At 43.0% G+C, this 23,424-nt stretch overlaps 6 protein-coding genes across 8 annotated transcripts; 3 read left to right on the top strand and 3 right to left on the bottom strand.

Annotated features, from left to right (window-relative positions):
- The first annotated feature begins 1,237 nt into the window (after window positions 1-1,237).
- Window positions 1,238-3,378, top strand: mettl26 (methyltransferase like 26). The gene is made up of 6 exons (XM_053418638.1): window positions 1,238-1,520; window positions 1,729-1,891; window positions 2,649-2,708; window positions 2,827-2,894; window positions 3,001-3,079; window positions 3,190-3,378. Exons 1-6 carry the CDS (start codon window positions 1,327-1,329, stop codon window positions 3,244-3,246), a joined length of 621 nt encoding a protein of 206 aa, XP_053274613.1. The 5' UTR covers window positions 1,238-1,326; the 3' UTR covers window positions 3,247-3,378.
- wfikkn1 (WAP, follistatin/kazal, immunoglobulin, kunitz and netrin domain containing 1) lies at window positions 3,128-6,716 on the bottom strand. The gene is made up of 2 exons (XM_053418637.1): window positions 5,680-6,716; window positions 3,128-5,568 (listed from the first exon to the last, which is right to left on the bottom strand). Exons 1-2 carry the CDS (start codon window positions 5,971-5,973, stop codon window positions 4,051-4,053), a joined length of 1,812 nt encoding a protein of 603 aa, XP_053274612.1. The 5' UTR covers window positions 5,974-6,716; the 3' UTR covers window positions 3,128-4,050.
- A 546-nt stretch (window positions 6,717-7,262) lies between these two features.
- Window positions 7,263-11,160, bottom strand: LOC128436506 (ras-related protein Rab-40C). Its single transcript, XM_053418232.1, has 6 exons — window positions 10,460-11,160; window positions 10,310-10,370; window positions 10,161-10,221; window positions 10,001-10,078; window positions 9,552-9,774; window positions 7,263-9,255 (listed from the first exon to the last, which is right to left on the bottom strand). Exons 1-6 carry the CDS (start codon window positions 10,611-10,613, stop codon window positions 8,960-8,962), a joined length of 873 nt encoding a protein of 290 aa, XP_053274207.1. The 5' UTR covers window positions 10,614-11,160; the 3' UTR covers window positions 7,263-8,959.
- A 1,260-nt stretch (window positions 11,161-12,420) lies between these two features.
- On the top strand, window positions 12,421-15,157 carry zp3c (zona pellucida glycoprotein 3c). The gene is made up of 8 exons (XM_053419508.1): window positions 12,421-13,031; window positions 13,109-13,215; window positions 13,349-13,452; window positions 13,947-14,130; window positions 14,219-14,345; window positions 14,416-14,504; window positions 14,661-14,734; window positions 14,937-15,157. Exons 1-8 carry the CDS (start codon window positions 12,495-12,497, stop codon window positions 15,104-15,106), a joined length of 1,392 nt encoding a protein of 463 aa, XP_053275483.1. The 5' UTR covers window positions 12,421-12,494; the 3' UTR covers window positions 15,107-15,157.
- On the bottom strand, window positions 13,728-17,634 carry LOC128437380 (inositol 1,4,5-trisphosphate receptor-interacting protein). The gene is made up of 2 exons (XM_053419507.1): window positions 17,478-17,634; window positions 13,728-17,177 (listed from the first exon to the last, which is right to left on the bottom strand). Exon 2 carries the CDS (start codon window positions 17,170-17,172, stop codon window positions 15,235-15,237), a length of 1,938 nt encoding a protein of 645 aa, XP_053275482.1. The 5' UTR covers window positions 17,173-17,177; window positions 17,478-17,634; the 3' UTR covers window positions 13,728-15,234.
- A 116-nt stretch (window positions 17,635-17,750) lies between these two features.
- Window positions 17,751-21,964, top strand: LOC128437382 (calcium homeostasis modulator protein 1). 3 transcript variants are annotated; one of them, XM_053419509.1, is made up of 4 exons: window positions 17,751-18,169; window positions 18,244-18,427; window positions 19,501-20,088; window positions 21,077-21,964. In XM_053419509.1, exons 3-4 carry the CDS (start codon window positions 19,543-19,545, stop codon window positions 21,587-21,589), a joined length of 1,059 nt encoding a protein of 352 aa, XP_053275484.1. In that variant the 5' UTR covers window positions 17,751-18,169; window positions 18,244-18,427; window positions 19,501-19,542; the 3' UTR covers window positions 21,590-21,964. The 3 variants fall into 3 exon arrangements, with proteins under 3 accessions (XP_053275484.1, XP_053275486.1, XP_053275485.1); XM_053419511.1 differs by lacking the exon at window positions 18,244-18,427; XM_053419510.1 differs by lacking the exon at window positions 17,751-18,169 and having other exon boundaries at window positions 18,205-18,427.
- Window positions 21,965-23,424: the final 1,460 nt, after the last annotated feature.

The following is a 23,424-nucleotide window of genomic DNA, read 5'->3' as shown; positions in this document are numbered from 1 at the left end:
AATTGTTGTGTTGAATAAAAATGTGTTTAGATGTCTTTGTTTCAGATTTCTATCACACTACTTTAGTAATACCACCAGGTTTTACTTTATATAGGTCATACAGTACACCTGAGTGACATACTCCTCAGCAGTTCACAGTATTGAGTTTCTATTTGCACAGGTTCTCCATTATAAATCTATATATTCTGTTTTGCCCTTGATTATTACTCTGGTGAGACTCTTTACTGTCTTATGTAGTTGTGTTTGCCAAAAGTTTTTCATATTCATGTTTGCTGTCTTTATTTATGTCCCTACGAACCTTTAACTTATTATCATTTGCTTTGTTTCCATTAGATCTGAATTGAAAGCCTGAGGGAAACTGTATAAATCTTGTATTTAAACAAAAAGAAAACAAAGGATGTTTTCCCTGAATGCTATTTTCCCTTAAATAAACCCTCTGTGTAAAATATTCATTTGCATTGTCAGTCTTTTACCCATCTGCCATATTTTATTTATCTATTTAGAATACACATTTATATAATCCTTGTTATTATTATTATTATTATTATTATATATATAAATATAATTTTAATGCATCCACACTGTTTTGGGATGTCTGTCTGTCCATCTGTCTGTCTGTCTCTCCATCCGTTCAGCTTGAGGGGATGTCATCAAAGATGAGCTGATTAGATTTTGTTGCCTGAAGGTCAAAGGTCATGATCACAGTGGCCTCATGCTACTGTGAATGTGACATATTAGGACTGCACGTAGAGAACTTGATTATATCTGGTACAATTCACTGATAAACTGATTAGATTTCAGTGGTCATAGGTGGAGGTCAGGGTGGCTTCTTGAACGGGATATCTCAAGACTGCTTGAGGGAATTTCTTCAACGTTTGACCCATGGTCACTTTGGCTCAAAGATAAAGTGATTATGTTTCAGTCAAAGGTAAAGGTTACAGTGACCTTTATATGAATCTGCAAAAAATGTATATACCCTATGGTATATACACAGAAACTGCAGTGCGGTAATTCTTCTTTATAATATATGTATATATATATATATGTATATATAGGTCCTCTTTTGTGTAGATCTGGGTTTTTTATCAATTCTTATTTGTATTCCCTTCCGGGTTAATACATTTGTATTTATTCTATTTTATAACGAAACTGCTATTGCGCCCGCCCACTCTTCCTATTGGATGCGAGGGATGTCACGTGATTCGATCCCGAAGTGCATTGTTTTGTGTTGCCACGGTCTGGACTGAACGCATCCGCTGTGTCTGCTCCGGTGCTTCTCGCAAACTGTACCGAGGCACTCGACAGCTGTTCTCCGGGGTCGGCACGATGCTGAGCGCCGCCGCCGCGGAGAGGAACAAGGAGCCCATCGTGTCGGTGCTCCGGGAGAGCGCGGGCACCGGCCGAGCCCTGCAGGCCCTGGAGGTGTCCTCCGGCACCGGGCAGCATGTCACCCACTTCGCCCAGGCCCTGCGGAACATCACATGGCAGCCCTCAGAGTTCGACCCCCAGTCTATCGACAGGTACAGTTTTTCCGTGTCACTGTATAAAACGCTGTGGTTCTGAAGTGCCCAGTCTCTTGTAGTTACGGTATGAATCTCTGCGTAATAAACGTCCTCTGAGCCATCTCGCAGGAGGATAACTCCATGTTGAATGTGACTGATAACGCCGCTGCTGTTGGACTGTACTGGCAAGTGCTTTAACAATCAATGTCTTTGTTTCCATTCTCAGTATAGACGCGTACAGAGCTCACTACCAGCTGAGCAATGTGAAGCCTGCCATCCACCTGGATGCGTCGCTGCCCCATCAGAGCTGGGGAGGGATCCAGCCTGAGAGCCTCGACCTGGTGGTCAACATCAACATGATCCACATTTCCCCTATGTCGTGCACAGAGGTAAGATATGTTATTAAGAGATTGTGTTTGTGCACATACATGCTGTGACGGGTCTTGCCTGATTGCACAGTTGTTTCAGGCTGGGCAACAAAACAATATCAATTATTATCCGGATGTAATTTTTATTCATAGCAATATTTTTTAAAAAAGGCCAGTATCATTATATTGCTTGTAAGCACAGCGAGTAGATACAACACATATTTGAATCAAAGAATTTAAACCCAAAACAGTACTCAGGAGCAAAAAGCAGTCTTTAAACTAAACTGACATAATAATGTGCCATTTATCCTGATAATTATTGACATCTACTGATGTAAACATTTCTGTCTTACAGCATTTCTGGCCATATTGCCCAGCCCTACTTTGCAACACTGAAATGTAAATCAATTCGATGTGTTAAAGGTCTTGTCAACACCTGCATTATTATCTAATCTCAAGTCTTGAGATAAACTTTGGTGAATACTTATTTTAGTGTATATTGTACAAACATGGTTGACATCTCTTAACAAACCAATGTATGGGAAACTAATTATAAAGTGGAAACAGTTAATGGACCCTTGTCTGCACTTACACCATAACCATGTTGTCTCGTAACTCCTCAGATAATAACTATGAGCATTGCCGATTCATAACATCTGCCTCGGGTCTTTCACTCTATGAAAGAGACCAAGAAAACAAAAGCTCCAGTAGTTCGGCCCCATCATCTATTCATCCACACTGATGCTATAGAGCCTGAAGACATTACTATCTTTTCTAGGGTTTATTCAAAGGGGTCGGAGAAGTGTTGAAGCCACAAGGTCTTCTATTGACATATGGGGTGAGTGAAAAACCTTTTCAAACATGCACTCTCCTCATTACGGCTATCAAAAGTAAAGATGAAAGTGTAAGAATATACTGTGTGCTACTTTACATGTTTGCTGTTACTGTATCTTCAGCCCTACGCAGTGAATGGACAGATCACCCCACAGAGCAACGTGGACTTTGACTGCAGCCTACGACAGAGGTAAAGTAACTCTACAGTGCCTAGGACCATGTGTCATCTGCATGATAACTAATGCAAACCTGAGTGTGGGATAATTCAAACTCTTCTCATAATCTTTATTTTGTAGGAATCCAAAGTGGGGGCTTAGAGATATCTCCCTGCTGAGCTCTTTAGCACAACAAAGTGGTTTGTTCCTGGAGAAAATAGTGAGTATTTGAGCTCAGTTAAGCATCCGGCTCAAAAAAAGAGGGAACATAAACAATGCAGGCGGGATCAGTGGTTTACTAATGTGAGATGTGTGTTTGTTCTCTCCAAGGTGGACATGCCAGCAAACAACAAGTGTCTTCTGTTCAGGAAGGAGAGTCTGGTGTGAAGTGTCCCGTCGTTCATCCCCTGGACTCAGACCAGTTTTGGAGCAGGATGATCAAAGCGCCTTAACTTACACTTGAAGCTCAGATACGTTGCCAACTTTTCCAGAAATGTAAATTAAACGTGTTTCCCTACATTCTAATGCACATTGACATTATTTGATCTGCACCGGGACCCTCTAACCAATGGCACGATATATTGCACACTCGAATAAAATGAATCAGGCTCACAGACATGCTGGTTGTGTACTACATTTAACGTTAGACAGCCACCTACTCCTTTTTAATACCTTAGTTCAGTTGGTATAACTACGTTAGCAGAAGTGCTTTGCAGAGAGATGTAATCAGATCTTGACTTTGTACACAACAACACGAGAATCTATATAAAAAACACAAATGTGAATGACTAAATAAAAAGGCCCATTACAAAATAAACATAATACAATAATAGAAAAACTTAATATAGAGGTAATATGTTGTAGTTGAGTCTATTTTTAGCATCACAAGCAAGTCATTTTTGTAAAACACAAACATAGAGAAAACATGAAAACAGAACATCTGTATTAAAACTAATTTTAAAAGGACCATTTGTATAAATGGACGCACACAACACAGCGAACACATTTGGAATGTTGTACAACCTGTGTTGTACTGTGTTGATCTCTCACAACTACATTAACATACAGTATTAAACATATTTTTGCCTTTGTAATTAAATATTAGTTTCTTCGTGTTGAAAATATTTATCTTCAGTGCTAAAAGTGAGCCACAGACCCTCTGTGGAGAAACAAGGCCGCGCCCGGGGAGCTCTACGATGCCCCGCAGGTCTTTTTGCCCAAAACCTCACGCAGCCTCTTGAGTCGGCGTTCAGTCACGGCTCTGACATAGCTGTCTGATTGGATGATGGCAATGCCGTCCTGCACCACCCCCATCACCAGCAGTGGGTTTTCCTCCATGGTGATGTTGGGGCAGGGACAGCTCCAGTCTATCTTAGCGATCGTTACCTCAAGGTGTTTGGTGTTGAAGAAACTCAATCCCATCTTTTCGTCTCTCAGGACCTCGTCCAGGCTGAAGCGTGCTAACCCAGAGTCCAGATCCTCCACCAGCTCTGTCAGCCGCCCTACAATGGCAAAGTCACTGCGGCATAAGCTGGGCACCATTTTCCCCTTCACCCGACAGGTCTTACAAGGTTTCCTTTTTGGCTGTGGGCAGTTTGCTTCACACTCCTTTTTGTCGCGGAAGCTGTTGGCATTCCCATGGCAGCCGCCGTAGCCGAAGCCTTGGCACTGTTTCATGACCGAATTCCAGGCCCAACGTGCCTCCCAGGATTTGCAGGGGCCCTGAACAGCAGGTAGGGAGCAGATGCCCGTCCTCTCCCTCTGACAGGAGACCTTGCACTCCTCGTAAGTCTCGAAGCGGTTGCGGCTGTCGTCGCATCCACCGTTGCTGAAGGCTATGCAGGAGCCCTGCTTGCTATCATAATACCAGTCCACGTGGCGCTCACCACTGCACACCCTCAGATCTGCTTCAGCCAGACAGTCTGCCGGTGAGAACGGTCTCCCCATGGGCATCTCAGGATCGTCAAAGAAATCATCAGCCGCCCGGCGGACGACCGAGAGAGGGAAGTCTGCACGAAGGACCCCTGCAGAATTCCGTCCGATGCAGGTGTAGATACCCGTGTCCCACACCTGGGCGTTGTAAATGACTAGCTGTCCGATGTTGGTGATCACCACGTTGCCGTACATCTGGTCAGGCCTCATGACCAGACGTTCTCGCCGCTCACTCTGTTTCTCCCATGTTACATCCGGCTTGGGGAGTCCAGTGACGTCGCAGTGGAAGCTGACGGTGCCTCCGACATAAGTGGATTGATGGTGAGGGTTGGAGTACAGTGCGGGGGGCAGAGGGTCCTCCTGGGAGGACGTAGGGGTGGGATTGGCGGTGGTGTCCTGAGGCAGAGGACTGGTGTGGGGCCCGGTGAGGTAGAACCGGCAGGTGACCACAGTCAGAGTCACCCCCCGGGCGCAGGCCTCTGCATCCATGTAGCAGTGATTGAAGTAGGTGAGTCCATCTGAGGCACAGGTGAAGTTGGGCTCTTTCTCACACCGGTCCTGGCACTTGCAGATGGGCTGCCCATCCCAGATGTCACAAGTGGCTCCTTGCTGGCTGCAGATAAAGCCCTCACAGGTTGCGTTGGTGTTTTGGTTATCATCTCCATCTCCTCCATCCAGTCCATCTGGCTGAGCAGAAGAGCCATCGGAGAAACGTGCAGACACACAGCTGTTGAGGCCACATACATTGGTGCAGCATTTCTCAAAGTCAGCACAGTCCTGCACACACAATAGACAAAAACACATCAGTTATGAGTTCATTATAATAGACAAATACACAAAATCTTTCGAATAATACACAAGTTAGATTATTCTTGAAAACATTGTCACCTCATCGACAGTGCATTCCCTCTCGCAGGTGCTTTGCGCATCAACCCAGAGATTGGAGTTCAGGTTGTTGGGACAAAGTCCCTCATGTTTAACTTTGGCTTCCGCCACACTTGCGCACAAAGAGAGGTCGGGTAGTTCGCAGAGCAGGAGCGTCAGCAAATACGCACACATCCATCGTAATCCTAGGTTGCTTGAGTTGGGTGCGTTATGACAATGCGTTTCCTTTGGACGTCTATCCTCCAGGAGCTGCAGAGCGAGTTTAAACATCTTTGCCCTTTTGCACGAGTCTTGCATCGAGGAATTCCATACCTCCTTTAGGGTCTTCAAAAAAGGAACTGACGGTTTTCAAAGATGGTCATTCGTGTTTTGCGTAAAAATTAAGCAGGAGAGATGAAAGTTGATCCATTCCTTACGATCACAAAGAGTTCCCACGCGCTGGACATTTAGAGAACAAAATATAAATCCTGGGTTAAGTATTAAAAAGGTAACTGGGCTGCGTCGATCCGCCTTCGCAATCTAAACAAAACTCTGCAAACAATGCACAGAATCTCATTCAGATCGATTCCCCTCCAAAACCAGCGAGAAGAGGCGAGCGGAGCAGCACAATGTGAGGGAGAGACGCAACATCAGCCTTTCAGGGTGTGAATGGAGGTGGAAAGGGCAGCCCCCTCTGACCGCCCCCGCGGCCGTCCGGTGTCTGAAACTTTTATGAAGCAGCACCGTGCGCTAAGCAACTGGACAAACATTGTAAAAACATCAAAGGAGGAGTGGGGCCGCGGTGGCAAGCTGTCCCAACAACCGTGCGCACGGAGCCCAAACATCCCGGTGAGAAATCCAACGTTAAACGCGTCCAGACAGAATTTATGGAGGTGCCATTCATAAATAAGGCAATGAGCTGTGTTCCCCCTGTGAGCTGCTGTCGCTGCTGGTTATGTCTCCATCCTCGGTCACAGCTCAGGATGCGTCCTGGAGGTTTTACGCAGCGCAAACCCTGGATACCATTCGCGCACATTAAAGCTCAAATAGTGGAGGAAAGCTCTCTCTTCTCTCTTCTTTCTTTTTTTTTTTACAGCGCGCAGCGGAGGGCGTGAAAACCAAACACGAGGCGTGTCGCAGCGCGTCTAGCATAACAAGTTGTTTACGTCCTGCTCGTCTAGACGTGGCTCAGTTTACCGCCGTCCCGCGTTCACACGGAGCTCAGACATGCCGCGGTCAGGTGGGAAGACGTAAAGCGACACATTTTCAATAGCGTGCGACTCATCTTTGTCCCTGCGCGCCCCCGAGCCGCTCACCCCCTCCCCGCGTCTTTTCATTGGATGTGACCCCCCGCAACCTCTGCGTGACTTTTGACCGCACCGCGGCGATGAACCGGTTGTCCCCCCCAGAACTGGCCAATACCGAGAGAGCAGCTATAATCAATTCAGCAGCAGCACCCCCCACATGATCGACGGGGTCCATGGCACCGGCGACCCCTAGCTGGACAATGGGAACAAAAATGTTTTCCCACAACCGAAATCGCATGATGCCCTTTATGTGTATCTAAATGAAAAATCATTTCAATACAGCATCACGAACAGATCATGTGGTTTCGACCTTTTATTTTTAATGAGTGACTGGTTTTCAAAGTTGTTATTAATCCCGAGTCCAGACTTTAAGACACAGCTCTGGCAGCAACAATCATCATCACATAATACATCATATAGTGCTTTAAATGCCACCCCCCCCTCCCCACTGCTCTGGCACCATATACCCCCCATAAAAACAGGCGCCAGCAGGAAAACATGCACCGGTGTTTTATGCACTCGTTGACCCTATTACATTCATACAGTCATGACACTGGGAATGTTGAAGTGAAAATACAGCACGTGTTAATGTAGGTGGAAAGAAAACCGCAAATTTACATTTGAATATAAATATATTTGTGTAGATACTTCAATTATTAAAAACAGAAAAAATAAAGTTAGGGTTAGGGTTAAAAAAATTGTTTGAGCCCCTTCTGACATCTTTAGGTTCAGAAATCATGATGGGATTGTTTTTTATTTTTAAGAAGTTTGGAGTAATAACTCGAGTTAAAGTACAAATATTCAGTTTAAGTAGAACGGTTCATTTGAAAATATCAAAGGATCAGATGAACCCGGTGACTTTCCATCTCTGATTCTTACAGCCCCAACAGTTCAACCACATGGCCAAAGAAAGGTAGAAGATGAAGATTGTTTTACATTCATAAATACGTCGCATATGCATAAAATACTCAGAAATAAATCAATTAAAAATGTTCCTCACACCAACCTCCTGCGAGTTTATACTCTTTTGTTCAGAGGCGAGACACAGTCGAAGGAGACTGAAGGCAAAGTGGACAGGTTCAGACTGATTTCAATGTGAATGGGTTAAATAATTTAAGGCAAATGATAAAACTAAGACTATTAGATTATGGGGCAGAAATTGCCCGAGAGAGTTGACAGAAGTCCGAACCAATGACGGATGGAGATGGAGAGGGAATTCATTTGGGATGAAATTGAGCGAGCACCGCAGGAGCTTTTGTAAACAAGACGACTTGGCTCTTCTTTTCTGGACAGATTCACAAAAGGAAAAAGAGCCCGACTAAGAACGTTTCCAGGAATTTCTCTTAGGTCTTGTACTTGTGAACTTGTGAAACTAGCCCTGCATGCTCATGACATTCACTTTAGGCCAGTTTTATGTAAACACTTCCTTTAGGTTGTAAATGGAGTTTTCTGTGGCAGGTGGAGGGAATACGACACAAATAAGGTGAACATCAAAGCATCGAAGCTCGAGAAACATTCAAGACAAAACAAGCACGAGAAGCTCGTCCCCAAGAACAACCACCAAACACGGAGCAAAAGAACAGCACATACAGAATATTTGCAACTTCAAGTCAACTTTAAATACCAATAATCAACCCTGTTCCACATAAAAAGCTAGCTAAAGTCCCTCCACTCATTTGTAGTGTTGACAGTTGAGTGATAATCCTTGAATTCACATCCGCTGGTCCCAGGGAAATCTTGTTCTGCTTAATCACAGTGAGCCTGTGCAGTTAAGACTACACGTAAATGGACATCCACAAGATGGCTGTGTGTAGAGAACAGAAAACAACCCAGCTAGCCAAGTCACTTCCCAAAGGTCAATGTAAGTTCAAGCTGACATCCGTCTCCGGTGAAGACAGCTCGCAGCTCTCCGTGCTCTTCTCTGGCCTTGTGACCTCTCGGAGCAACAACACCTTTAACACTGGTCCTGTGGCGGCAACAGTGGGTCGGATTCTTCACTATGAAATCTTACAGTTCCCCTTCGAGGAGGACGACTGGTTCTTTGGAGGACTCTGCGGAGGCCTGAGAGACTTTGAGCGTTTGAGACTGTTGGCTTTGCTGCCACTGCCACCTGAGGCTGCACTGGCGGCCACCGAGTAGGAGCGTCCGTGCATCATGACTGCATTCATGCCGTTGGCCATGGAGAAAGACTTGAGGTGGGACTTGATGGCCACAGGGAGGGGCAGCTTGTCGATGAGGTGCACCGGTGTGCAGGAGACGATCGAGCGGCAGCACAGATCCTGGAGGCTGAAGACTGCAGGACAAGATAAAGAGAAACATGAATATGGATGTTAGGGATGCAAAATATACTTTTGTTAAGTGTTGGTCTGACAGCAAGATATCCAGAAGAATTCTGAATAGATCCACAGCTTTTAAAATAACTACGTTCTGGCAAATATGTCACAGCCCCATTTTGTGCAAAGTAGGCGTGTTTTGAATATAATTTGAATATATATATATATATATATATATATAAAAAAAAAAAAATACTATTCAAATGTGTATTTCTATTTATTTGATCAAATACGTAAGAAGGATTATCCAGCTCACCTCTGTTGGGTCTCCAAAACTTCTCCATCCCGTGCCTCATCAGCACGATGCGTGATAGCTCTGTGAAGGATTCGATGACGTTGAAGTTGCAGAGCGGACTGACCTCGAAGAAAGTCATGCTGTTCTTCTCTGCGTAAGCTCGGGCCTGCTCTGTTGGCACCTGTCGCTTGAAAGCCAGGTGAAGTCGGTTTCCCACCAGAATCCTTGGCACACCTGGCGCATGCTGTTGGAAATAAAAAATACTGTTAATGTAATAAATGGTTATCAGATTTAAATGCATTTCTTTAAAATACGAAGCTTGACTGAATGTCAAACTGTTAGGTGTAGGCACTGTGGCAGAAACACACAATGGCCTTTCCCAGGCCTGGAAAAACACACAGGATATGTCCCCATCTACATGTGTTTCCTATGTTTTCTTTGTCAACCAGTAACAGGTCGAAGGGGATTACCTCATCAATTTCCCGAATCCAACGGTCAATGCCGTCAAACGACCATTCGTTGGTGATGTCATACACGAGCAGGATGCCCTGTGGAATGAACAAACAAATATGTTGACACGTTTACACAATAACACACTGAGGGACAAACCCCAGGATTGTTTGACCTCACCTGTGCTCCACGAGAGTAAGACCTGAAGATGGTGCAGAATCTACCCTGCCCTGAGGTGTCCCTGCACATACACACACAGCAAATATGTAGATCAACATGTTTTTTTACATCACTCCAGCCACTACTGACTTGATATATTAAACACTTACCATAACTCTAGTTTCACTCTCCTTCCATCCAGCAGGATTGTGGTGGTCTTGTAATCGATCCCTGAGATTACACACAGGGTTCAGTAATGTTGGTCATTCCGTTTTCTTTTGTTTCCACAAAACTGAGTTAACGCAGACACATGAACTCACCACTGCTGTAGGCATAAGGAGACTCGACGGATCCGTCTTGCAGGCTTTCCAAGATTTCTCCCTTGCCGACATCACTGTCTCCCACCAGCAGAAATTTCAGGAGATAATCGTAACTCTTGACAGGACTGGTCTGGGTGCCCATCACGCCACGCATTGGGTCCGAATCACAGGGAGCCCCTGAAGCTCACTAGACTACCACTGTTCGGGGTAAAGGACCAACCGGGGGGTCTCCAGCTTAGATAGAGAAAGCTGGCGACTGTTGTTTGACGTTAGCTTCGCAGCTAGCTGGTGCAACGCTGAGGATGTACATGAACTGTATCTTTTACCTCGTGGCTCCTGAGAGACGAACTATGTCCCCATTCCACTGGTTTAGGTGGAAAACGATGTTCAGTGGGTGTGTTGGCTCTGACCACCTGAGCACAGACGGCGTCGATGAAACCTTAACGGTCACGTCAATAATCAAAACAACCTTAGCTGTTAGCTGGCTCGTTAGCCGGAGAGCTAGCACAAACGATGTTAGCGCAAATAGCTCCAGCAAGAACAGAGAATACCAGGTGAACACGAGTCTGTTTGCTCCGACATCGAAGAGATAGTACACAAAACAAAGAGTGTTTATCTTAGTCTATTAAGAAAAACGCCAGCGAGGGATGTTCAGCTTCTGAGCGAGCCGAGTGGTCTGTGTTGGTATTTCCTGGTACTGACGTCAGGATCTGCGTAACATCCGGCTAAGAGAAAAGTTGTTAACAATCGATTATTAATGATAATAACAATAATAATAATAATATCTAAAATATGATTTTATAAGATATTTTAAAAGCGTAAATAACTAAACACAAGCTATATTGCAAACTCTCGCTTTATTTCCTGTGTAGTATTTATACTAGGCTCTTTATTTATATTTACATAAACAATCAATACAGAGTTATTGTAAACAAAGGGAGGACAATAAAATAATTAAAAGTAAACTCTACCTATTGAGTAAATACAAAATATAGATTTCATTTAAACAGTATTGAACGGGAATGGACAAGGAAATTTCACATTATGATATACTCGAATGTAAAAATTTATTAGGAACAACAGGCTTAAACTTATACAGCCGAACACGACAGTTCTATGATCACGCCTGCCATTCATGTTGGTTGGGTGATACCAGTGGCGTTGTTGTGCTGCACAGCTTTATGTGGACTGGGGTTCCGATTGTTTTGTACACGGCATCCAAAGCCAGGATGAGGGGTAGGCCACACACACACACACACACACACACACACACACACACACACACACACACACACGCACACGCACACGCACACACACACACACACACACAAACACACAAACACACACACACACGTATTCGCTTACATGGTTTGCAGTTTTCGCTTCTATTGAATTGTATATATCAGTGTTTTATATCATGACAAAGGTAATATTGCATAACCACTAAATTTATTTTGGATATTTGTAATATTATATGATCACTATTTGTATGTATATTAACTTTTGATATCTATAATGTAACATATTTATAATGTAACGTATGATTTAAATGTTTGATATCTGTATGTATGTCTTAAATGTGGACCCCACTAAAAGTAGCTCTGTCTTAGGGTAGAGCTAATGGGGATCCTTCTAAATAAACAAATAAACACACACACACACACACACACCTCCAAAATCGACACCTCTTTGTAACACTTTCAATAAAAACGGAGCATTTTAACCCTCATTGGAGGATTTGTTGCAGAGACGCTGCATTAGAACTCATCAGGTTATGTTCTCTGATAACAATGACAGCTGCGCGTTGCTTTAAAAGGCCTCAGAGGTGAGGGACAGATTGAGAGAAAGGTGTCGCTTGTTAAGGTGGCTAATTATTGGCCTCCTCTCATTGGTTGTTCACCGACTGGCATTGGCTGCAGGTGTGGCTCCTCTCTTGATTGCAGCGCACAAAAGCCACGTGAAGCGCCATCACCGTGCACGACCTACTCAGGTGAAGGTTCAGTGTCAGTGGAGGAAGCAGCTGCTTGAGAGAGAGATGGAGATGACGCGCGCTGGGCTTCTGTTGCTGCTCGTTTGCGCTGCCTACAGTTACCAGTTTAGAAGTGGAGCCGGTCGCGGTCTTGCTGTACGAAACCCTGACGCTGAATGGGACAGACTGACGACAGTGATGTCCGAAGAGAGGAATGTGGCTTCTTCCCCAAGAGCCTGGAAGGCTACCCAGTTAAAAGCCAACAAAGACACCTTCCCTCGGTACAAGCTCATCTCCAAGTTCAAGTTTCAGAAAGAAGCTTTCAAGCCAGAAAGGGGTGTCCGACCCCTTCCTGCGTTTGCCACGGAAGTCTTGGTGGTTCCCTCTAATACCGGAACAACAACCGTAGCAGCAGCCAGAGCTCCTCAGGTCGAAATCCTTTGTCACCTTGACAGAATTTATGTGAGAGTTCTGCGTGTGGGGTTTAGGAGTCTGGATGCTTACAAATATATGAAGCTAGGTTCCTGTCCTGTTAACCAAGGCACCAAAGAGCACTACTACTTCCTGTACCTTCTGACAACTGACTGTAACTTCAAAAAAGAGGTTGGTTTTCTTTGTGTTCATTTTAATACATTTCTGCTTCATTGTGACAAACTACAACTAACTCAAATGTGTTTCAGAGTCTGCCAGATTATCTGTCCTATAGCGCTGTGCTCCAATACAACCCAACTGGTCCAGTTATAAGGGAATTGCCGTTTGTTGTCCCTGTGCAGTGTAAATATCATAGGTATGTCTTTGACTTTACATTATAACTGTTTTTTGATCACCTACATGCATTTCATGTGTAATTTAGATTTTAGGGAGACTCCAATTTCTGTACTTTTATAACTTTAATGCATACGTTCACTTGACTGTTGCAGGCTTTTTCACTCCTACAAAGTTGGTTTTAATCCCATACTACAAGGAGGCACAGTATTCAAAGAACTCACACCAAAACAAAATGCTGTCCTTCAGGCACAAGATGGTATGTTGTCTTTTTATTTTAATGTGAATTGATTCCTTAATTTGTCTGCATTACTATGTACAATTTTAAAACTACCTTTCCCCGCCCTCACTACTTGAGCAAGCTTTCTAGACACAGGATAATATCATAAAAATCAAAATGTGGACAATTGGGAGGGCTAAACCTTTTCTCATTTAGTTTCTTAAACTAACCTCTGTATGAGGTGAAACTTTTTTTATTGGGGCTCTAGCTTAATGTGAGCTGAACACACAGTGAGTGATTAGAAGCTGGAGAACTTTTGGTTCATGCATTTTATTTCCTCTTTCAAGCCAATACAGAGGGGATCTGTTAAGCATTTAAAGCTGACAACATAAAAGCATTCAACAATATACTAGGCTTTTAGTAAAGTATTTTAACTCTTGTTTTTTTTTTTTTTGCTAAATTACCCCTTGCCATTTACCGAATGCCTTTTTTAAAAATTTGTAAGTGTCCTTATAACGGGGACTTTGTTTCAGCCTTAGGAAATGCACTCTCTGGCAGCAAAACTTACATCTTGGGTCAGCTAATGTTCTTTGAAGCAAAGACGGCCGAGGCTACTACAAAATCTGGTGATCAGCGGATGTACATCAACGAGTGCTTCATGACTGCAGACCAATCCCCCAACTCTCAACCCAAATATACAGTCATCGCAAACCGAGGGTTAGACTTAAAATGGTTTCAAAAACAACACTAAAGAAACTTTCACTTTGTTCAAGGTTAATATGGATATTCTCTCTCTCAATTGCAGCTGTATGATTGACAGCAAGCTGATATCGCAGTCAAAGTTCCTCAGCGGCTCCTCAAAGATGTCCCAGAGATTCCAAGTGTCAGCCTTCATTTTCAAGGACATGGTTTCCACTTCCTCCGTGTCGCAGGTATGTCGGTGAAGTCGAGCTGTGCACTCTCAAATTGTCCATCTTTTAAAACTCATCTAATGTCTTTCAGCAACTCTACATGCACTGTGAGGTCACTTTGGGGGTATCGCCGCCGTCTCCAAGTTCTAAGGCTTGCAATTATGATTCAGCAACCAAGAAGTAAGTTGTTGGGCACCCACAGGCGCAGATGGTTTAGACCGTTTCATGTGAGCTTGACTGTCTTAACAACTTGATGGTATTTTGAGTGTTTCCATCTGTGGTTGTGTATCTTCCCAGGTGATGTTTGAAGACTTACTAAAAATCTGAATTGTTTAGGTGGAAGGAGCTTTATGGTCATGACTCTGTGTGCACCTGCTGTGAGACGACTTGCCCCTCAGCACAGGCCACCGGTAAGTTTCCACATCTTTGTTATACATCACAGGAAGTTGTTTTAAAACCCTTGTATGAATGGCAGACGCTTTACACATCATCCTAATTTGCCACAGGGCTTATCTCGAGTGGTAAATGCAAGCTTTTTGTTGCCTTACCACAATTGACTACAAAGCTGATCTTCCACTAACAAAGAATTGATTGCAAATTCTATTTCCACAGCTTCCAAGAAGACTATCTCAAGCGCCTCTTGGAAGGTCAACTTGAGTGACAAGGATGGCCATGTGAACGTTGAACCTCGGATGAGATCGCTTGATACTGACCAATTCAATTTGGAGGACTCTGACATGGCAGTGCACGCAGACTTCATCAACTACTGGGAGGATGATTAAAATGTGTGTGGATATGTTAACATTTTAAAAAATAAATTTCTTTCTCTTGTACTTGACATTTCTCTTGCTTGATGTGCACATTCATTGTTCTGCGGGTGAAGAAACTAACCCTAATTTCAACTGTACACTTAAGTCTTTAGAACAGAGTTTCTCTCAAACTGCCCTGTCAACACACCAACATGATCATTAATCAACATCTGTGTGTTTCTAAGCATTTCCTGGAAATGCATCACAGTATTTCTGTAGATGCAGTTTTGTACCACAAGGGGATAGAAGAGATTCACTGGCTTTGCTTGGGTAAACTCTGCAGGAAGCAGCATGATCTTCTGAGTTGCGGGGTTTCCGATGAAGACATTGTGCAGAAGCTTTTTCTCCAGGCTTCTCTCCATGAAGTCAAACAGGTCTCGTAGCCTGCAAGCCACAAGACTAGGTTTCCATTGTGATGGGTCTTTGGTCAGAAGCATATGAAATAGAACCGTTTTGAAATGGGAGAACTTGAGCAGACAACCTGCAGACATTGCAGTCTGTCTCTGGTGAAGAAACCATGCAATTTCAAGAGTTTGCATGTGGCATGGGTTTTCAGGCAGGTGTTTGGAGAGGCATTGCATGAGAAGGTCTTCATAGATGGTCAGGGAGAGCGTCCAGTAAGTGTCCAACTTGCTCGGGGAGAAGGGTGTAATGTAAAAATGAGCATCGGAGTTGAATTTAACGACAGGATTCATACTGAAGCAGAGCTTCTTCCCTGATCTGAATCTAACAACCAGAGCACCTGGAGCATCAATGTAGCAAATACTGAGCTCAAAATCATACTTATGTGAAACCTGAGCCCATGCTTGTTTGATCGTGCTCTGAAACCATCTAGTAACCAGAGATTTTGACAGGAAGGGGGTGTTCTTCAAGCAGAGAGGGTGCTCACAAACATCAGTTGTTTTTGTCTTTACTTTCTCATTGTCGCAATGCAGCAGGCAAACCATGTCATCGACACCAGAAGAGTGGCAGGGGCAGGCATTTTGGATTTTCTTATCCTCTACCAGTTTTATTTGACCACAGACTTGCATCTCTGGCAGCAGTTCACTCCCCTGGTGATTCGAGAGCAGGCACTGAAAACCATGCGGCTCAGGTGGAGTGAAGGGAACTATTATATCACATGAATCCAACAACTGACAGTCCTCAATCAACATGCCTCCATCCCCCTTACAGACCACCCTCATGGCCTCCACCATATCATTTGCAAACCCCTCTAAAAACTCTCCCTCCCTCCACTTCTTATTGGATGAGGCTTTAACATATTTAGAGTGGAAGTTCTGCAGCGTGTTGCTGTCGGGCAGTGGCACTTCACCAGTGATGCAAGTCCCAGAGAGGGTATTGGATTCATTTTGTGTCATTGAGTTTTTTCTCAGGTATTTCCTGAAGAAGCGGATGATGGAAATAATGGAGAAGGTATTCCATATGTACCAGAGGTAATCCTCCTGCCAGTCAGGCATCGTCTTCTCTGAGGTTTCATTTTCGGACATCTGGGTGTGGACCTCTGAAGGAGACTCGTCAGGCATGTGTTGTTGACCTTGTGGTCCGACTGGGTCGCTGAAAAAGCCACCAGTCAGGATGTCTTCCTCCCGTTTACTCCTCACCTCCAGCAGTAGGTTTCCCTGTTGCTCACGTTCAGAAATCTGCGATTCACTTCTGAAATGAATTGGCTGACTTGTGTCAGACTGTGATGTAAAATGTTTTCCAGCATTATCCTCCTCTGAGTCGGGCTTGGAGACGGTCACATCTTTTACGCCTGATGTATGTTCGTCAGAAACATGAGGATCAGACTGATATGGTTCCTTTAAAACACTTTTCATCTTATTCGGAGGCCCTTTGTCGTCAGTCTGTTTCACTATCTCTCTGACAGGTGCCATTTCCTCCCCCAGTTTCTCTTCTCCCCTTAACAGCGTCTCTTCATGCTTTTCCAGACCCACTGTGACGATGTCATCCCATTCCTCCTGCACCCCCGGGTCATCCCTCGGACACAGAAGGAGACCCAGAGCCACGACCACCACTCGCAGCAGAGCGTCTTGCATCATCAACACTGTCGATGAACAAGTCAAACAGAATAAAGAATTGTTACCAAGCATTCCAGAGAGCTTAAAGCTGCTTTCGTGATTAAAAAACACACTTAATAAAAAGTTTGAATTATATTGCAAAATACTTTGAAAGATTTTTCTGGCAGTGAATTTAAATCGTGATGCAAATCTAGATGAGCTACTTCCTTGATGGCAAGAAAGCATCTACTTTACTTATTTCTATGATCACATTTCTTATTACACTACAGCACATAGCATTAAACAAGAAGAAGAAGAAATACACACCAGAAGAAATAATTGATTACCTTAATGTTGCGACGTTCCAGTAATGTGTGAGTAGGTGTAAAGGAGGAAGAGAGAAACCTTGCACAGCCTCAGGCTCGCTGATCTCTTCCTATTTTGGCTGTAGGTTGTGTTTCGTGACTTATTTCCTGCACAACCTCCACACCCTGCCCATGTGCTCTGCTGCGACATCTTCCTGTGCAATACAGTGAAGAAAACAGATAACACCAACTTCCTCTTTTCAACTGACCCTATATGACGGCCCAAGCATTAGGCTGCACACTTTTCAAATATAAACTAAGGGTAGAGAATGCTCTGGGTCTATGAATGGTAGAATTTATTGTCTTGTAGTTTTGTATCTGGTTTGTCGGACTGAATTAAACTGGCTGTGTGAGGTAAACTAAAACAATCCCAGAGATAAGGATTGATTTACATGTGATAGCCACTGTGACCTGATTTATTTGGTTCTGATGAATCGAGTGGAAACAGATTAACCTTCCACCTCGCAGACAACAACCAAATGTTCCAGCCAAAGCCACAGATATTTGAATGGTTTTTGCATGTGTGGATTGTTATGGTGACGCCTGAGCAGCCCTGCATCCTCGGTGTTCATACAACTTGTGCAACTTCTGTTAACATGACTACATATCTCTGCATTCATCTGAGGAAGCCAGAACGATTATTTAGGTCAACTGCGAAAGAACGGGGAACCTACGTAAGTGATTGTCTGAGCTCTGTGGTGTTTAGGTTTGAGAAAGTGCAGGTTGACTCTTTTGTTACATCACACAGGTGCATGTGAAGGGAGGGGCAGGACGAGAGGTGATGCGTCGGCTTTTGACATCCCCACAGAGTTCACGAGACTCCTCTCAGTCACGGCTGTGATGCTTAATAACAACTGCAAGTCTTTTAATAGGGATATTTACATTTTGTGAAAACGTCCTATCCTTTTGTTCATCCACTCTAAAGAAAATAGGTAAGTGTGTGTGAAGTTACTTTTTGATCTGATGAATACCTGTCAATTCCTGACTTTTTTCACTGTCCGCATGTGAGACTACTACTTCAGGTGACTTTTCAGAGAGTCCTTACAGGATAAATAATAACTTTTCATTGGTTAATTAGTAGTTTGCAAATTATTTATGGGACAGTTAAATGTCGTTGCTAAGAGCCAGCAGATTATTTCAAACTAGATTATTCTATTTCACAATTTATTATCATTTATAATTGGAGTATCAAATGATTGTAACCACCTTTTATTAATGACATATTTACATTTATAGGCCTACCTATTACAGACGGCTTTATAATATGTGTTGAAAAGCCTCATTAGAATTTTCTTTTATAAGCTAACCCATAATGACTCATTGAGAAATTATCACGTAGTATTGGACACAATTAAAACAATATTATTTGAACATTATTAACATAAACGTTAAGAAAGTTTTTAAGTTAAAATCAAAATGAAAGGGTCGTAAAGGAAATGCACTTTTTGTGTCCATTATATCACAACCACAGACACAAACCTTTTTATAAGTTCCTAAACACGTGAATGCTAAAGTTATGTTTCATATGTTTAATGTCTAAGGAGAAGGGTTGTGCTTTATGTTGGTGGTCGTGACAGTATGAAGATGTATCAGTTCTTTATTTGTGATTCTGCTTACGCACTCATTTAGGTTATGCTTGTAGCGTCTTGTAAGCGTATAGAAGTCAGGGCACATTTTGGTCCATGACTCTACTACTACTGTGTTAATTAGTCTTTATTGATGATGTTAATTGTTAATGAGCATGTATTACTGTTGACCTGAGGGATAACTACTCCCTGCTAATAACAGTTAATAGCTTGGCTTTATCATCACTCCATTCTGTTTTTTATGAGAAAGTGACAATTCAATACCTTCTAGATATAAATATAAAACAAAAGAAAGAAAGGTTTGATAACACAAAGGGATTTTGTTCTGCACAATAATGAAACAGTCTGCATGCTTTGGCACCTTTTCTGCAACTTTTTAACGATTGGTTTAAAAGTTTCTACTGCCCTTCTGTCCACAGTTTTTATTCCATTAGAAGCAAATATCCACCACATCTCCCAAGATGGATAAGTTTCGTATGATGTTCCAGTTCCTGCAGTCCAACCAGGAATCTTTCATGAATGGGATCTGTGGAATCATGGCACTGGCTAGTGCACAGATGTACTCTGCCTTTGAATTCAGCTGCCCCTGTATGCCAGAATACAACTACACATATGGGATCGGACTGCTTATCGTTCCATCTATATGGTTCTTCTTGTTGGGTTTCGTTTTAAACAATAATGTGTCCGTGCTCGCTGAGGAATGGAAAAGACCCGCAGGACAACGAAGTAAGGATCCTTCGATCCTCCGCTACATGTTTGTTTCTATCACACAGAGGTCCCTGATAGCACCTGCAGTGTGGGTGTCTGTCACGCTCATGGACGGGAAGAGTTTCCTTTGCGCTTTCAGCATCAACCTGGATATTGACAGGTTTGGGAATTATAGTTTCATAACCGCGATGTCAGAGACGGAGAGGATCAAACTGCTGGCACGAATTCCCTGCAAAGACCTGTTCGAGCACCATGAAATAAGAATAGCAACGTCACGATACATCAAGTGCATTTCACAGGTAGACTGTATTTTCCTTCTTCTTAGTTTTCCAACAATAAATGGTTTGTCTCAGACAGCTGAGACAAACTCAATTAAACATTTGCTTCCAATGGCGAAGGAAATCCCAGAGGGCTTTGCGTCAACCAGGCGTTTTTCATAGTAGGAAAAGTACACAGTAAACAAAAATAACAATAGTAATAAAATAAATTATGTCTGGATTCAAATTGCCTGCTTCAGACTCTTGGTATTGTGCCCTCTGCTTTCTGATTTGAGAAATGTCAGTTGAGGACACTGATGTCAAGTCTTGGGTGTATCTTCTTGGAATGCAGAAGTTTTCACAGCCAGGGAGGAGTTGGCTGAATCTGGTATTTTCCGACTACAGAGACTGAATGAATGAAAAAACTGTCTAGAACAACTAAAGCTAAATATATTAAATATGAGTTTACATTTTCTGAGGAGGTAGAGTGAGGGACCTTAAATCCTTGCTATGGCCCTGCTTGTCTCACAGAAACACACACATATACACCTGTTTTTAATAAGAGTATAGCAGAAAATGTGCTCATTCAGCAGTTTTTCAACTTCATCACCAGAAGTTATGACTCAGCTAAATTAAATTGATATTGAAAACTGTATTTAAATCCCCACCAGACTCTAATTCTTTTTGCTTTTTGGGCTCGATGAATCGTTCCTGTTCGCTTATTAGAGGGATAGATAAGCTTTTTATAGTCTTATTATTCAAAGAAGTGGGAGCTATTTCAATTTGTCCTAAAAATAAATAAAAAAACACACCGCGCAGTTTTTTCAGGACTTTGATCAGCTGAAGGGCAATTATCAAGGCCTAAAAGTAACATGTCTATAAATTTACATTGATATACAGATTCTTTAACATCACATGCTTGACTATTTGACTTTAACTAAGTATCTACAAGAATAACAAAGTCCAGTTTAGGCAGGTTCCAAAGTAATGTTTAGCTTCCTATACTAATCTACCTGTCTGCATCTCACAGGCATGTGGATGGATGTTTCTGCTCTTGATGACCTTCACGGCCTTCATGATCAGGGCCATTCGACCGTGCTTTACCCAGGCCGCCTTCCTCAAGACCAAGTACTGGTCTCACTACATTGACATTGAGCGCAAGATGTTCGACGACACCTGTAAGGAGCACGCCAAGAGCTTTGCCAAGGTCTGCATCCATCAGTACTTTGAGAGCATCAGCGGTGAGATGCGCAGCCTCCACAAGCATCGCTCATACAAGAACGACAGCGATGATGACGACGAGGACAACAGGAGAAGTGATGAAGACAAGCTTCTGGGTATCAGGGTCCAGGATGATATGAATAAAGTTCTGAGGAACTGGCACAACTGTAAGCCAGCTCTGGCTCTGAGAAAGGAGAATATAGATGGTGAAAAAAATGGCAAACTAAATGGAGACGCTAATGGTGGGATGAATGGGCATGTGAAGGGACACCCCCCTGATGTGGAGAAAAAGGAATGGGCGGTGTATTACAGTAAAGTCTGAAGGGAGAAGTCAGTCCAGTTTTCAGAGTTTCAGAGTTTATCTTTTTAGTTTAGAAAACTAAAACATTTGATCCAATTCAGTCAGAATGTCTCACTTTAAGCAGTGTTTAAGAGCGTTTTAGAAACGATATAAATAGGAAATCAATGTATAATTTGAATAATGAAACATGATAAGCTAAAAATTAAATAAAATGTCATACCACTGGTTCATAAACAGTTAGCATTTTCTCAGACGATGTCTAGTTCTGGGTGTAGGGCAGAAGTTGTTGTAGTGTTGCCACGACTGCTGTGTGTTTTATCTGTAAGTCATGATTTACTAATGAAAAAACTCTGACACTTCTCTCATGAGCTTGCCAATAAAACTAACTGTAAATTCCAGGCTACAGAAGTGGAGCACTTGAATCAGGCTTATAGTAAAGCATTTGACAGCACACTGGAGAATTCTTATTTATAACCACACTAATGAATGATTGTGATGCTCACAAGTGTAGAGTCATCGTAAATATTCCCGGGGCACAGATGGACATGGGTCAAGTCAGCAAAAAACAACAACAGCTGCATATATACTAACCCTAACCATAAATAAGCAGAACTTAGTCTAATATTAGCCAACTTAAACTAGCTGTTTGCAGTGTCCTCTTTGGAAGATGCAACCTATGTGGCCTACAGGAAGGGAATGTCCTTTCTGGAAGGTGGAACCTAAGTGAGACTATAGGGGTCTCTGTTGAGTCAAACAGTACCACAGGTTTATTGTAATTCTTAATAAATATCATCTTGGCCATTCAAACATGAAAACCTCTTCTATTATTGCAGTTGTATAATCTTGGTTTGTTATGATTTGCAACCATATCTCCTACAATATGCTCGTTGTATTTCTCATCAGGCAAACCTATGTTTTATGCAAAAAACAAGAGGTTGTGACGACCCAAACAATTTACATGTCACTAAGAAAACGAGGTCAACATTTGCATCACTCCTCTCAATCGCTCAGTTTCTCACCGAGGTTTGTCAATCACTTCCCTTTTTTTTTTACTGAAAAAGTCGAGGTACTTTCTTTTCTATCGTTGAAAGAATCTTTAACCTGTGTTCATTTGGATTTTTAATGCACATCTTCAGACAGCTCTTGACAAAGATGTGTGTTCACCATATCTCACAAGAGGGCATGCTTTCACCAAAGCTGCCACCCTTTACAAGGCCAAAAACACAACCCTGGAGAGGCAACCATCCCTCATCCTGAAACCTGTAAACACCCTACATTGCACTCAGTGTATTAAAGCCTGTATTTATGCTCGTGCATCTGTGCAGTCAATCCAGCTGTTCCTGAGCACTCAGCAGTAACATCATTATTAGAGCAGGGGGGAGTATAGGAGGAGGGAAGGATGAATGAATATGGCATGGATCCCATTGAAGCCTCCTCCCCCCACAGGGATTAGTGGAGCAGCACTCCCCTTGACCGTCTCTCAGCTTGCCCAGTAGCCCAGCAGCTGTTCGCTCTCTCAGCGAATTGGCAGCCATGCAGGGTCGCTGGTGTGGGGGTGGACGTCCATGCAGTGTCTTTGTCCAGGCTGGGATTCTTCTGTGTCACTCTTTTTCCTTCTTTATATTAATTTACTTCTTATCTTGCATATTATATTACATGATACGCAGCAGTACCCCTCCTCTGTCTTTTTGTTCCTTTGTTCGGAGAGAGTGACATGATGTTTGGTTGTGTGTGTGTGCATGTGCGTATAGATCAAACAAAGCCAACATAACAAATAAACTGCTGTGGCTCGACAACACCACTGAGTGTACGTGTGAAGGAAGGAAATGGTGAGTCACCTCAGCTTCTCACTGACC

This window comes from Pleuronectes platessa, chromosome 3 (assembly GCF_947347685.1).
Source record: "Pleuronectes platessa chromosome 3, fPlePla1.1, whole genome shotgun sequence".
Lineage (NCBI taxonomy): Eukaryota > Metazoa > Chordata > Actinopteri > Pleuronectiformes > Pleuronectidae > Pleuronectes > Pleuronectes platessa.
The sequence above is the reverse complement of the archived record's forward strand: the minus strand, read 5'-3'. Positions and strand labels throughout refer to the sequence as shown.